This window comes from Bactrocera latifrons, unplaced genomic scaffold (assembly GCF_001853355.1).
Source record: "Bactrocera latifrons isolate USDA-ARS-PBARC rearing strain unplaced genomic scaffold, ASM185335v1 scaffold_49, whole genome shotgun sequence".
Taxonomy (NCBI): domain Eukaryota; kingdom Metazoa; phylum Arthropoda; class Insecta; order Diptera; family Tephritidae; genus Bactrocera; species Bactrocera latifrons.
The window spans coordinates 1,364,533-1,381,074 of NW_017537145.1; the positions used below are offsets into that span (position 1 = coordinate 1,364,533).

The 16,542-nt window shown below is 35.0% G+C and overlaps 1 protein-coding gene across 1 annotated transcript; it reads left to right on the plus strand.

The window, feature by feature from the left end:
• Window positions 1-14,318: 14,318 nt before the first annotated feature.
• LOC108973561 lies at window positions 14,319-15,113 on the plus strand. Its single transcript, XM_018940913.1, has 2 exons — window positions 14,319-14,394; window positions 14,469-15,113. Exons 1-2 carry the CDS (start codon window positions 14,350-14,352, stop codon window positions 15,087-15,089), a joined length of 666 nt encoding a protein of 221 aa, XP_018796458.1. The 5' UTR covers window positions 14,319-14,349; the 3' UTR covers window positions 15,090-15,113.
• Window positions 15,114-16,542: the final 1,429 nt, after the last annotated feature.

Genomic DNA, 16,542 nt, shown 5'->3' on the forward strand with positions numbered 1-16,542 from the left:
TTTTTGCCATCAATGTAATGCCAACGATTTTTCCAGTCCTCGAAACACTTTTCATAAGATTTTTTGGGATGGTCTTCAGCTTCCCCTCAGCGAATTTAGTTTTATCTCTCAAATCGACTGAAAACGGATTTCATTCCGATGATTGTTGACTTGTTTGCATGTCAAATTCATAAACATACATATGTCTCATCGGCTATCCATGAATGTAGATCGGAATTCGTGATCAAGCATGCCAAAAAAACTTGTTTACGGTACTCTTTTCGCAAAATTTTCAGCTTTATCAGGATGAGTGGAGCAAAAACGCCTTTTCATACACAAAATATCAACCAAAATCATTCGAACGAACTCGCTAAAGGTGTCGATCTCTCTTGCTATCTCTCTAACACTTGCTTGACAATTTTCAATCACCATATCATTCACTTTTTTATATTTTCAACAGTCCAATGTCGTTCAGAATTAGGCTGAAGGCTTTGTACAACTCGATTCTGCACACGAAATTTTAGACAAATTCTTTGTTCTATATTTATATCCATTGTAAAAATCGCAACGCACTACTAAGGTGTACCGTCTTAAGCAGCTGCTGTAAACAAACAGGTTGACAGATCTCGTTCATACTTGTCAAAGTAATTAAAGACAGTCTTACAAACTTAGAAAACTACATTTTTGAAATATCATTTCCTCGGTAAATTTAATTTCAATTTCAAACTGCTTTTTTTCTGCATGCTCACAGCAGCTCTCTTTAATCTGAGGCATATTTTCAATTAAAAAATGTAAGATTCGTAGGGCTTTATTTCACCAAGCTTTATTGATGGTAACCCAGGCACATTATCACATTTTGATGGGCAGAATTTTTCCAAAAAATTTCAATGGGTCCATTTATGCCAGGCGAATGTGCTGATCAGTCAATAACTGTGGTTTCCCTGTCTATTGTGTAATTTTTCCATTATGTTTAGGGCCATTAACTTGGTCTTGAATAGAGCGATTGCTGGTTCGATTCCAGTTTTTTTCGCGATAGGCAAGATATATTTAGAATATAAATCTTAGCCAGTATTTCAAAATTTCATAATTTTTACGAAGAATTCCTTGTTTATAGAACTCAAAATAACTCCATAGATAGGAGAATCAATACCATATTTTAACCATTGTTGAATCATTCGTGAAGTTGTTTCAACATTTTTGGCATACCAAAACCATACTCTCCTTGTAGATCCCAAAAATTTTTTTTGGCCTCATTTGACCATGTAACCAGCTTTCATTGTTCGCATACCAATTCGCTTAATAGTGCGGCTTTGTGTGACTTTGAGGCTCTTTAAACAATTTCGTTACAGACATTAATATTTAGTGTCTTTAAAATAACTTTATTGGCTTCTACCGAGTTTTCTACGGCTTCGTAATCGTTTCTTGGATCACTATGGATCACGTATGGAGATAATTTCTCTGGTTTCTTTTTTTTCGATTTTTTTAAACAAAATACCTTTTACAAAAAATATGAATATTATCGCTAAATTTTCCATGAAAAGAATAATATTTAAAAATATCTTTATAACTTTTTTTGAATAATTTTGTGGCGCACTGTACGTATGTTTAATTATTAAGCGCTTTTGAAAGCACATAAAACTCAACAATTTAGACTGACAGCGAGTGCCGAAAGACAATAATTAAAGATCGGGTCAAAGTGCACAGCAGCGGGTTTTTATGCAGTGACAATTATAATTGGGTTATTCCGCCGGCTTTGTCACAATTCGTTGAGTATAGTATATGGAAACACTCCAGCACTGCAAGTATTCGACGCAATACCCGCCGGAGGAAGCAGCGGAAGAGGTAGAACTCCGCTTCGTGGTTGGCATTCCGTCAACTAATCTACTCCTGAGTATTTTAGTAATCACATAACAACAAAACTTAAGTTCAAATGAGTATATTTATGTTTGTGGTCTTGAATGCTAATGGGCGCATAAATTAGCGGCCGTCTACAGATGTCCAACTGATGTATCATCACCGGAATATCTCTAAAACGCCATCGCCGCGGAGAACATCTTGGCTCTTTGCATACTCATATGTGAGCGTATATGTACATATGTGTGTGTGGGTAATTTTGTAAAAATTATTTTAATTTGTGAATGCGCTGCATTGCAATGTAGCGATATAACCAAGTCATTTATAAGTATATGTGAAAGAATGTGTGTGTGCGCAAGCATAATAGTTGGCATGCGATTTGTCTATAGTATGCATAGTGTGCACTGTAGACAAGGGCCTCTTTGCCGCCTTCGGTGCGCATGCGCAGTGACAACGCCAAATGAACAATTTAATTGCAACGCGTACACCAGCGATTTTCATGGCAGCACAGCATAAAACTAACGCAAACATATTTATATGTGTTTTTACTTGCGCTTAAGTAGATATTTAAGTACAAGTTTGCCCCATACTGACATATACAAGGGTGTGTATGAATATGCTGTGGATTAGTCAACTGACGCAGTCATTATTTTTTGTAATTTTTTCCGCCACTTGCCACATTCTTTACAATGCGAAATGGTAGAGAATGCGAACATGGGAGTTTTTACTTCGAACTTACATATATCATACATACTTATGTACATATACATATGCGCATTTGAGCTGGCCAATATTACGAAAACTCTTGTAGTTGTTAAAGCTGAAGCGTTAAGGTAAGCCTTACTCGCAGATTCATTTATCGTGGAAGTGCTCAAAACTTAATACATCAAAATTAAGATAATTTAGATATAAAAATATTAAATTAATAATGCTTTCTTTTTATGCATGTGGTTTTCAAGAAGACTAATGTATAACATATTATTAATTATAATGGCCAGTAATTTATCTTAACTATAAATATTTGAATAATATGTTTTAAAAATAAATTCAGGCAAAATGATGGGGCTGATTCAAATGAATTACTGCCGAGAAGCGCAGACAAGCGACTTTACATAGCCCCACAAAAAGTGGTTCAGCGGTTTTAAATCATCTATAAATTAATTTCCTCGTTGACTTTATCAACTGTAGCGTCGTCTTTTGCGAACCAAAGAACGTCCACATCAACATCCTCCAATTCAGGCACAAAAATTTCATTAATTATGGCTCTACATCGTTCGCCATTGACTGTCACATTATCACCGGCTTCATTTTTTGAAGACAGATGGACCAATTTTTACCTTTGATTGTGGAACCATATATTTTATAAGCATGTAGCGGCGTTTTTCTAATTGAAAAAATTTTACAAATTTTTTTATGAACGTTCTCCTTCAATCAAGAGTTAGCTTTATTAGATTCGTTACAGACTTTCGTGAAAATATTTTTAGTATTGAAAATATTTGACGTGATGTTTGAACTACGAAACGTTAGCAATGTATATTCGTTTTGAGAGTAGCGTATGGAACAAAGCCTGCCAGCTGTTGAAAACGGCTTTTAAGCGAATGCTTATCTCTAGCGGTTTTTCGTGCATTTTTTCTAAACAGGCATATTATTCAATAAATAAAAATGGTGTACGGAATTTAATGTACGTTAATAAGCAATGATTCATTTTGAAAGAAATCGAATTATTTTGAACGCGTAGTTGATTTCATAGAGAATTGCCAAAAAAGATTGTCTGGCGGTCGGGAAAAGTTTTTTGCTTAAATTATTTCAAATACGTTAACGAAATATATTTATAATTATAATAGATGAATAAATTAAAATATAATTTGGCATTTTGTTGGAGGTACAATTAAGGGGGTATTCTACTCTAGAATTTCGAAAAATTCGATGTTTTTCATATATTTAAAGTTTAGACCCTTAAGAACATATCCTCCAAAGGATTTTTAAAAATTTAAATTATTTTAAGAGCTACAGTTATTTTAGTGACGCAGTACCTAGCCCGGTAGGTAGGTAGACTCACTTTTTAAAACGCGGTTTTCTCGAAACTACTTTGTTCCACACGGTACCGGCATTATCTCAAGTTCTATACTACCGATTTACTTGAAATTTTGTGCGAACCTTCTTTATATAATCCTTTATCTTTATATAATCCTTAATCCTTTGTTTTTAATATTTAAAAAAAATTCAGGAATTTCAAAAAAAAAGCGTAAAAAATTATTTTTATTTTCAGGCAGTCGTCAAACAAAAAAAAATTTCGTATGCCCTAAAATAGGAACTAACACGGCAGCCTTACTGATTAAGAATTTCTTTTCAGACCACCAGGGAGTCAGGATCAATATCACCAGGATGCACCATTTTTTTTTACACCCGTCTCTTCCCCTCTCTAATTATTTTAAATTGAAATTAATTCGAAAATCCTGAATCTAGTTATACAAGGTGAGTTCCAAATTAGACAGGACATTAAGAAACAGTTGGCCGGTATGGGAGACATTATGCCGGTGCAAGCCTATTGAATAGACTTTACGTCTGCACAACGCTTTCCTTTCATGGGAAAATGCATTTTTTTTTCGAAAAGGAAGAAGTGGCACGATGCTATATTAGGTAAATACTGGGAGTGTTTAATGGTAAAAATGTGATTTTTGGTCAAATAGCAAGCGTCCTTCGAATGTTGGATTCTGAGCAATTTTTGGTCGTCAGTCAATTTATACGGAACAAGCCGCGCACACACCTTTCGTAAGCCCAAATGTGCGGTCAAAATGCGCTAAATCGATGTTTTGGTGATGTTCAATTCCATTTTCATGAATTTCAATGATGGTTTCGGCTGATTTTTGATGAATTCACGCACAGTTTCTATGGAAGTTCCGATGATTACGGATTTTGATTGGCCCACAGGTTGATCGTCATTTATGTCCTCACGACCACTTTGAAAACATTGAAGCCACTCGTGCACTCTGCAACGGGAAAGGCAGTCATCGCAACCAAGGAGAGCTAGATTCACAAAGTTCCTGTTATTATTTATTAAAATTCCTGTTTACTTTGGAAAGTACCTTCTATGTTAAGACAAGTATTGACCCGATTCAACTCATCACTCCAATTGGAATTTAAATTATATATCTTACGTATTGAACGATATTTTAGTTACTGTGGGCCACATATACGGAACCTGAGGCCTTGAACAGTTTTGATCTGACTTGGATAATTTCTGGCCCAATTACGTCCATCTAAAAACTCGTCCTCTCTTTTTTGCGAAGGAACACGAATACTCGGTTTCTCAATTTTTACTGACATTATAATTTGCACAGACGAACGAATGGGCATACTTGATCATTAATATATACATACTCTTATATCCATATCGATTAGTTTAAGGTGGTGTTAAGTGAAGAAAACTAGTATAGTCTGTAGCAACATTTTTGAAATTGACTGGAAAGTGGATATGTACTAAAAAAACAAGAAAAAAAAAAAAACAATTATTACAAATTTCATTTCTGAACTGAGAATGAATTCGAGAAAATTCCAAATTTCACAAGGATGCAGGTGCCAACATTTGAATTCGAAGCAAAATACCAACTATCGCAAAAGCATAAGACCAGCGGAAGGATTAGTTATATCATTTTTAAAGACGATTTTGTCGCCTTTGGTGTGCGTTGGCTGTATGAAAATACATAAGAAGTTCGACAACAGCTCTTCAATTGTACTGCTAAATTCCAAAAATGTATGAGTGAAATTTGATTGAAATTAAAGAAATTGCATAAAATTTGAATCGAATTAGTCTAGATCTTAACATAAATCTCATATATTTAAGGGGGTAATCTACTCTAGAAATCAAATTTTGGGCAGTTTTTTGAATTTTCTTAAAAAAAAAAAAGACTTGTACTATCCATTTATTTGTGTTTTTATGCATATCTTAAAAATACAGAAAAATAAATTTAAAAAATTTACAAAATAATAGTAAAAATTAAAATAATTATGTAGAGATAGGTGAAAAAAAAATGGCGCATCCTGGTGATATTGATCCTGACTCTCCTGGTGGTCTGAAAAAAAAAAAATCAAAAGAAATTCTTAATCAGTAAGAATACTGTTATAGTCCCTATTTCAGTGAACGCGAATAAAAAATTTTGAAAAATGGCGACTGCCTGAAAGTAAAAATCATATTTTACGTATTTTTTTGAAATTCCTGAATTTTTTAAAATATTTAAAACAAAGGATTAAGGATTATATAAAGATAAAGGATTATATAAAGAAGGCTCACACAAAATTTCAGGTAAATCGGTTGTATAGAACTTGAGATAATGCCGGTACCGTGTGGAAAAAAGTAGTTTCGAGAAAAAAGGTACTGCGTCACTAAAGTAACTGTAGCTCTCAAAATAATTTAAATTTTTAAAGATTTGGAGGATATGTTCTTAAGGGTCTAAACTTTAAATATATGAAAAAAATCGAATTTTTCAAAATTCTAGAGTAGAATACCCCCTTAATGTAATGATTTCCGCTTATTGATTTTTTTCTCATATACATAACAGCTACTTTTTTTTAAGTCGATCAGCATTTTCTTCATTGAAGTCTCTACTATCTGATGATGTAAATATATGTACGTTACTAAGGTCCATTTTCTCAAAAAAGTGAAAAAAATGCACCACTTAAAGATTTAAAGCTTATTCTCAACTCATCTACCTGTTATTTCGAAGAGTAGCATGTTTAAAAAAAGAAAGCCAATGAGCTTTATTTCTTTTCACTTTTTACCAATTTCAAAAACTATAACGCTGGCTTAAAATCATTTGCAGATTTTTATAAAATAATAATTTGAATATTTATCTTTTTCATAAATATTGAACGAATACGTATCAGGCCAACTTAACTTGAAATATTGAAGCGTGATAGTGAGAGTCCAATTTAAATTGAAAACTCATATGGCACGATTAAAATTCCTAGACCTTTATAGCATATTTCCTTCAATATTTATGATCTTTTGTAATTAAAAAGTCGTCAATATCGACTTTGATATCACAATATTATTTAATTGAGTAAAATTATATCTCGATCCTCGGTAGGTAAGACAAACCTCTACCCACATACCAAAAAATTATTATAAATCACAAGCCAAAAGGAAGCTCCTACGACTCCTTCGTAAATTGTGAACAACCACAATTACAGCTCTCTTATTCACACAAATACAAGTATACTAATCACTATTACTTGCCACTTACACATTCACATGGATGCTGAATAAGCAATTTAATAGCACAGTGTTATAGGCGCTAAGGCAATACAGCAATGGCTGTTTATTAAATTTATTTAAATTGTTTATTAGGTAGTCGAAATTAAGTGATGAATGATGCAGTTAATTAATGTCAACATGAATTTTTAATTTTGAATTCCCACAAATGAGCAATTAAATTAAATATCGTCTCAATGAAATAATAATATATACAAATCGCTTGCCACAACACGTGGCATTAATTATAAAATTTCGTTTTGCAACAAATTTTGCTGAATTGGCTTGAATAATTTTATTTATTGTTTTGTGAATCTAACCTATTCAGGATATTACCATTAAATTGTAGGAAAAGCCAGTAATCATTTGAATGCTTTAATTTTACAAACAAATTTCCATTAATAATAATGTAAAGAGAATTTTTGTGTATGGGAGTAGCCTTACATTGTTTGGACCAGATCTGAAATGTTCCAAACAGATGCTTAATTGCTCGCGTGACCTCATCGCTTGCTTGGATTAGAGCTCCTGTGGTGACGGAGGTAACGTGGGTACGAAATGCCAAATATCGTTGACATTCTAAAAGAAAAATGGGTGTCACATTCTCATTGCGTTAAAGAAAAAGAAATTTCGATAACAATGATTGGATTAGTTTGTCGTCACGCTGCCTTTTTTGGCTTTTGCAAAATGTTTCATTATATCAAAATATTTCATTGATTTGTGGAGCTCAAGCAATTTTTTGGTCGAATTACTGCAGGAAAAGTATTTTTTATTAAAAACACACTACTTACTTCTTAAATGTTCAACCAATTGCGTTGTAGATGCGTAGCAAATACCTGCATACTATGCTCGACAATCGTCAACTCAAATCATCAAAACACTAAAAATATTTGCCACCATCTTTTCAAGTTATATTTTCACAGTTCCATTGCTTTTCATGTCCAGAGCCTTCCTATTAATTTTCGTTTCCCATTAATACCAGATTTGAATAATAAACAATTGCAGTATTTGCAATTCATATTTGCACAAATTCTTGACTATGAACCATTCAACGCCTTGAGGTATGCAACACGCACTGCAACTACTGCCACAAATACATATGAAAAATAATAAAGTTGGACTAAATGAATTTGTCTTTTGAATATATTGGAGTGATTTTGTGACATGTTGTGATTAAACATACAACTCTTGTATTTATGGGTGTATAAAGTTGCCAAAGACCGTAGGCTTTATGACATGTACGTTCGCACTGACAGACCAAGATCGACATACGAGTACATTGTGCAATATACAGTAAATATCTTCACACACAGTAGTAATTATCTTAAGGAGCGTTCAGATGCTTTCTTTAATAGCAGATATGTGTATGTGTTTGTGAGCAGAGTCACACACTCACACCCTCACACATAAATATGAATGAGCATTGTATTCATCTTAATCCACAATCAAAAGAGAGCCTTCAACTAACTTTGTTCTGAGCATTCGCCCCAAGTACTCATCGCATAAAAGCTGTAAGGCGATATTAAATGAGATAGTATTTGTGTCAAATGCAAATGCAACTTTGCTTAAGTCTGACAAAGCATTTATTTGCATATATCACAGGCGTCCGTGCATGTGTGGGTGGTGTCGTGTTGTCACTTTTATTCATGGCATGTATATTTCTGTTTATTTATGTAGCTTTCGCTTATTCGGCTATGCCAAATATTAAATATTCAGAGAATGGTTTGACTAAAATGCATTTGGTGCATAAATTGTCGGTAGAAAATGCGTTGGTTTCATATCGGAAATCATAACGAATCTTACAAATATGATGTAGGCGCAGCATGGAAAATGCGATTCTTATTGTGTTTCCAAACTATGTTCATTACATATCCATATCTAAGATGTATGTATGCGGTTCTTATACAAAAATATATAATAATAGTTTATGTCGTTCCTAAGGATTCTGAAGACATTTGCTTGTTTAACAATAAACAAAACTCCTGGCTCCTTACTCCAATTCTACCAGATTGGAAGCGAATCGGTTTCCTAATGTCCTCTTGCATTCTGATGCATGGCTTATGGAGCTCGGAAAGCACTGGTCAACAACCAGAACTTATGTAAATACTTAGCCCATACTGAACCCTTAGAGCTTTTATGGACGACTGGATCTTAGCACAGTCGATCTCGCCGCAATTGTAGGTATTCTGACTGGAGACTGCCAAAAGGTTTACACGCAGTAGGACTAAATATTTTTTCGTACGCTCTTTGCCAAAGCTGTATGGAAGAAAACGAGGTGGAATCATCTTGTCACATTCTTCCCTTGTCTGACTTTTGCCTGACTGAGATTGAAATATCTTTGCAGACACACCTTTGGAGAACCTAGCGAAGTAGCTGAGATTGAGATTGGAGCCTTAATAAATTTACTCAAAACATTGCGTCGATCTAAGAGGTGGTGCACTTTAAGAAGATTTTGGGTAACAAAAAGGATAAATATCTGTCTAAGTCAGATCCATACATTTTTTGTTTTTTACCTCAGCTGACTTCTTAAACTTTTTTATTGAACTCAATATAATATTTAGTAAACATAGATCATAAATTATTAAATACGAAATCGGAAATGTTGTGTATTTCATAGTTAGCCCTACTTAAACTATAATACATTTTTTAAATAAAGTTAATTTTATTAAATATTTTTTGAGCGATGCTTATAATTTTATTAAAAATTGTCACCATTTGATTTCACTCAAGCCCTCCCAACTATTTGAACATTGATCAATATCAGCACGCACAGTTTCTATTGATAATGAGGATGCTCCAAAAAAGATTTGAGGTGCTGCGTTCTCAAGCTTTGACCGCAAACTGTTGTTCATTGATTCAAACTAGACTTCCAGACAGCCAACCATCTGTAGCAATGAAATCAAGAATATTGCTTTTAAGCCACTGCTGAGTGGTTTCTATTTTGTATGCCGGGGCAGAATCTTGCTAGAAGATCCAATGCTCTCCCACGAGGTGAGTATTATTTAATTCTTCTTCTAAAGCATCCTTCTAAAACACCTTTTGATACTTTTTACACCTTTCAAACCTCTTTTTACGAAATTGAAACGGTGTAATGTCTTTACAAAAGACTCTCACTAAACACAACAGCTGAATGGTGCTTATGTTGAATTTTTAGAATAAGATTTTTGTCTCTATGAAAATCTTGCTAGAGCTTTGTTGTGCTCATTGAAAATTCCTTCAAAAGTGAACTTTCATGGTTGTTGGACGCGTCTCACAGATGAAACTGTTTGCGTTTGTTAAGCCTAATTTTTTCTGTGAATTGGTCCTCGCTACATCTATTGTAAACTTTTTAACAAAATTAATGCAAGAGTAAGTATATCAGCACAATAGGGTTAGGATAGAAACCAGTTTTAAATAAAGTCAATCACAGGTGATTATTTTTTTTATTGTCGGATTTCAATATCTTCGTTGGTGCGTGATTAATTTGTCTGCAAAATTTTATAAGCAAATGGGTTAAAATAGATGTCGTTGGAAATTATGCGGGTTTGTGATCAAAATCTTATTATATTCGACACCTGATCATTTTAATGCTATGGGCAATAAGTAATAATTAGTAAGACATTGTAATTTCTGGTGCCGAAACGTTCATAAATATGGAAGAAGCCTTCGGTGATAAGTATTTGTAATGAGCAATTGTTTTTGATTGGTACAAAATACTCTAAGAGGGTCGAGAAACCACATCCAGCGCGGCCATGAACAACACGTCAAAAAATAAGAGAATTGGTGCTTTGGAATGGACGATTAACAGTCAGAGATCTTATCATCATTGGAATATCGTAAGGATCAGCGAAAAACATTTTGAAAGATCATTTGGGCCCAAGGAAAGTAAAAGAACGATTGATTCCAAAATCACAAGATTTTTTCAAAAAACAGAGTCACGTTAACGTCTGTGAAACAATGCTTTCCGACTATCAAGATGCCATAAAACGTATCATTACTCGTGATAAGTTTTGTATCTATGCTTATGATTTGGAAATAGACGACTAATCGGCGAAGATCGTGGGAGAGATGAGCAACGAAGTGTGGCGCACTCCGAACTCTCGCCGACCGGTCAAAGTGTCAACAAGAAAGTCTATTTGAGTGTTATGCGACGTTTGCGCGAAGTTATTGGTAAAATGGCCGCAATTATGAGCCGACAACTTTTGATTTTTACATCGCGATAATGCACCGTTGCTTACTGCATTGATTCTTCGTAAGTTTTGCGCCAAATTTTCAAGCTCCATGTGGCCGAACTCACATACAGTTTAGTCGTCTAATGCTTGATCGCAAGAGAACAGTGTTTTGTTTTTGAAAGCACACCAAATTTACAGTTTATCGGATTCCATTTTCGTTAAGCAAGTCTCACCACAAATTAATTGGATGAAATTAATAGTATGGCTGAACACGGCTTTCGACCCCACTGCCATAGTCAGTGAGCTCAGGTATTGCCATTCTGCTGTTGGAGCGAATACTCGTCTCATATACATATTATATAATATAAGATACAAATTTAATTGTATAAGGAATTCCATTGGGGATGTCACCCGATATTGGTACATGTGTATGCGTACATTATTCGCAACAGAGACCACTGAAAAGCATTCACATATTGTAAAAATATCAACCAACCAAATACTATGGAAGTAATAAAATTTTTTTGTATTAAAAATAAACTAAATTTTTCGTTTTTATTTTTGAAGCTATATGCGGCAGTACCGAAAAAAAGAACATATGTATATATATTTGCATATAAAAAAATATTATGCATTTGCACAGCCATTAAAATGCACGCTGTCATATGTCTGTATTTAAAAAATTGCCGCAGAAATGAGTTCCATTGTTAAAATGGTTGAATATTTGTGGGAAAGCTTTTAGTACTCGCCTTGACTTCTCGACGATGCAACCCAAATGGGTGCGCTAAATTTATCCTTAGCGGTTAACTAACCATGACCTGGATATGCATACGTCAAACCATACAGCAGAGCATACGCTAAAGCACACACGGATATTGTTATGAAGGATGTTGTTATGTACCCGATATACACATATGCATGTCAATATTGGAAGTTCATTAAAAACAGTTTAACAGTTGACTATACCTTTGTTCTGGGTAGCTATAAACATCCATATGTACTATATATGTATGAACTGTAATTTGCACAAATGTACGGCTGTGTTGGGGTTAGGCCACTACACCCTAGCAAGCGCAAGTGAAACATAGTAACTAATCAGAGGGAACAATGATCGCATTGTGAGTTACGACAAGCCACACTAGGGGCAGAGAGAGTCATTGGTCCATATGTATTTCTTAAAAAAAAAAATAAAAAAATAAAAATTAAGCCGGTAAAGTGACAGTTAATAGGGAACGCTCTTGAAGCATGATAACGACAATATCGTTTTTGAATTGAAGGATCTAATAGCAGGAATAGCGAAAATGCTCCTCCTTTCTCCAGTTATGTCAAAAGTTGAGCCCGTAAAAATCAGCTATCTTTGTTTGTTTGCATTTGAACAATATTGCCATTGCTCAATACGCATATATAGTTTTGATCACATCTAATTTTTCAATTACAATTTTTCATAATATAAAATATGAAAGCTGAAATCAATCTATTGAAAATAGTTTATATACTTATTAATAATACCATTCGACTCTGATTTTGGGTTACTTTAAGAAAATTTCAAACATATTGAAGACAATTTTTATAATTACTACAGTATATCGAGTTGTGAGCGAGCAATCAGCTGACACGTTTCTTCGGGAAAAATCCAAATGCCGTGGAAATCTACGGTATCCTATGGTAAAGCGGGCGATAGAAGCGGTGTTGGCTGATCATTTACATTACGCTCCCATAAGATAGGTCGTATCAGCTGATTTGGGTCACGGTTTTGCGGAATTCGCTGTTTGCGTTCCGCTCTTAGTGTGGTTCAGCATTGGCTTCAACAATTAGTGAAGGATACTTTTGGTGAACGCATTATGTCGCATCGCTGGCCTGAAAGTCGCTTGTCTAGGATGTCAACAAACACAGGTTCGAGTCGAGAAGCTGCCATCACAACAGACAGCCGAACGATTTTCTAGTCGCCTTGCCCTCCTACTTTCTGAGAGCACAAATCACCAACTCGGTATAAAGAAACTATGGAACGGCATTTTCAGCTCCTTACGTACAGCTGCAGCCGAAACTATTGGTTTTCGGAAAAGGCAAAAGAACACCTGGTATATTGAATAGTGCAGACTGCCTATTGAATGGCAATGAAAGTATAACACAAGGAGACATTGAACCCCGTAGTCTGCGCCAACTACCGTGGAGTTAGCCTCCTCAACAGCGCATATAAGGTTAAATCGAGCGTATTGTGTGAAAGATTAAAACTCACCGTCAACAAACTGATTGGACCTTATTAGTGTGGCTTTAGGCCTGGAAAGTCAACAACTGGCCAGATATTCACAATGCGCCAACTCTTGGAAAGGACAAGTGAAAAGGAGATCGACACGTACTACCTCTTCGTCGATTTTAAAGCTGCTTCTGACAGGAAGAAAAGGAGTTGCCTTGGCTACGGCGAATATAGTAAACGATGGAACGATGATAGTCATATCGTGCGATTGTATAAAAACACGTCAACTCTGAAAAAAGTGAAGATCTTCACACCGTTTGAAAAGCCAGGTGTAGACCTGCTTACACTTGAACGAACGACTTGGGCGCTGTTGTAAACTCGGTTATAACTGCCAAATCGGTGTCTACGCCAATAAATAAGAAGAAAACCTAAAGTCGCTTGTCTACGCAGATAAGTGCTAAAAGAGAATTGTCGTACCTATAAAAAAACACTCTTTATAAACAGGTGAGTATCAAAAAATCGTTATCCTTAGCACGAATCTCTCAAAGATACCATTTCAGTAATCAACGTCAACTTCTTCTAAACTTGTATTTGTATTTAACTTAAATAAGAATATTTAAGAACATTCAAAACTCATTGATCAATTGTCGAAGACGTTTTCAACTTTTTTTAACTCTGTCGAAACGTTAAAGAACGATAAAGATTTGCATGGACTGAAAGTCACTCTTATTCGTAAAATAGTCGTTATCAAATTTAGATGTATGTATGGTAGATAAATGCTAATCCTGAACACGCTTTCTTCTGCCTTCGTTACAACTACAATACAAAAGAACCAACAAGCATGCGCTTTAAGTTGGCACGTCAGACCAGTTTTGGTTTCAGTCTTTGTATTGCGCTGTATCCAGACGTTTGTGGCGAGCAAAATGACGGTTCGTTGGCTAATAATTCTTTCAATAATCTGCACGCAGGTGAGAGCGAGGGTTGAGTAAAAAATGTTCTCTTTAGTTGTGAAGTAATCTGTCTACTACCTTTATTTGTACAGCTCCTCCTTTCAGACGGCTCTCAAACTGCTCAGCTAGCCAATCCAGAGTTACAAGCGTTCCTCCAGCGCGTCGAACGTCTCGTACTCAACACAACTGATCGTGCGCTGCTCATCACCCGAAACGTTTACCACAACCTAAGCAAAGAGATGCCGCCAACACTGTTGGAAGCCACCAATCAAACGATGCAGCAGTATATTGCGCAGGTACAGGAAGCGTTAGATGACACTTCGTACACGAACTTCACATTGAAGCGAAAATTGCTGCGACAATTCAAAGTGAACAATTTGCAGATTGAATTGCTGCGCCGCCAATTGGAACCTCTACAACCGGAATTCAACTTTCAACTGATCTCAGACGAATTCTACAAGTCCAAGAAGAATGTCACGGAGTTTGACAACTTGTATTTGAGTTTCATGGACGAGTTCGCGGCCGCGTCTCAACAGTTGTGGGATACACTTTCTGAAACTACCGTGGAGGAGCAGCAGGAGCTGTTGGAGTTGCTTGATGAGATTGCCAAGGAAGAGCAATTGCGTGAGAAGGATAAATTATATGATGAGTTTATTGCTATGTATCTATTTAAGGTTGAGGAGAATGAGCAGGAGGCTAAGGAATTATATTGAAAGCGAATGAAATTATCACAAATACACAATGTTGTTTTGATTTATTGAATTAGTTTGAAATTCTTCTTGCATAACTTGTTAATTCTCAATGAGTGTTTGAAATTTTTGGTCCCTTAAAATCCCGTGAATATATTCACATATTTATTACTTTTTGGTACATCTGATTTCAACTTTCGTTTCGCTACCATATTTATGTAGTATACCCTGAACAGAGTTTATAAATGTATGTAAATCTTTCCACGAAGCTGTTCATTTGTCGGAACCTACGATATCAAACCCCTACAGCATATAGCTGCCATGCAGATCAAGTGCTGCGGTCAAAATCAAGTCCTTGCATAGACTTGTTTAGTTGACAAGATATCTTCACGAAGTTTGTCAAAGATTATTCTCCGAGTAAAGGCTATCATTTTCTTTGAGAGAATCATATTTTCATAGGGGCTTAAGAAATGTCAGTACTTAAAAAAAAACTCTTTATTTTACAAATGCATTTTTCTATGATAATTTGTAGACACATAGTCCACGCATAGCACAAAAATAGTTTATATCCTACCAGATTAACCTCACCTATTCTTTACTGGTATGAGTTTGAATATAACTATACTTATTGTTCGATGGTTCTGGACCGCACTATATCACTGAAAAGAATAGGTATCTCAGTTGCCATATAAATTTTGTGTGGGGGGAAAAAATGTATTCTACGAAAATAAGTACACGATTACGCCGGTCCTCAATGACATCTTATACATGTTATATGTGAATATAGTATATTACATGTTGGTTTTGCACATGAAGGGCATATATTTTATTGATAAGATATATGCATATATACACACATATACATATGTGTATGGTACATATTATATACATATGTATGCATATATATTGGTGTTGATTTATGCCTGCACCGCAGTTGTTTGCGGTTTCATTCTTACATTCCAACTGGGGTGGCAACTTTACTGTAAGCGGAAGCTTATGCTGAAGGCAGCGAAGAATGCTATAAAGAATAAGAAAGTCAAAATACACCAACAGTTGCCACTTCAGTTAGTGAATATTATAAATATTTTTTGCTAAAAAATTAACATTATGGAATTAGTTGATCTCAGGATTATGAAGTTCCGAAGCTATAGAAACCCTCACAGGCTCATTTCTTACAGAAAAAGAAAGTATAAGAAGATCTTTGTGTTTATTTTGATCGTTCAGTTTGTATGACAGTCATACGCTATAGTAGTCCGAATCTCATGGAAATTATATTGTTGCGTTAGAAAATCATCAGAATAACTTCTTCACAGAATAATTTCTTTGCAGATTGTAACGTTGTTTTGGCTAATAATCTACACCTAATTTAGGGAGGATATCTCGTCAAACTAAAAAATTTTCCATACAGACACTTCATTCTGATAGTTCAGTTTGTATGCCAGCTATTTGGTATAGTGGCTTTACCATGCAAGGGAGC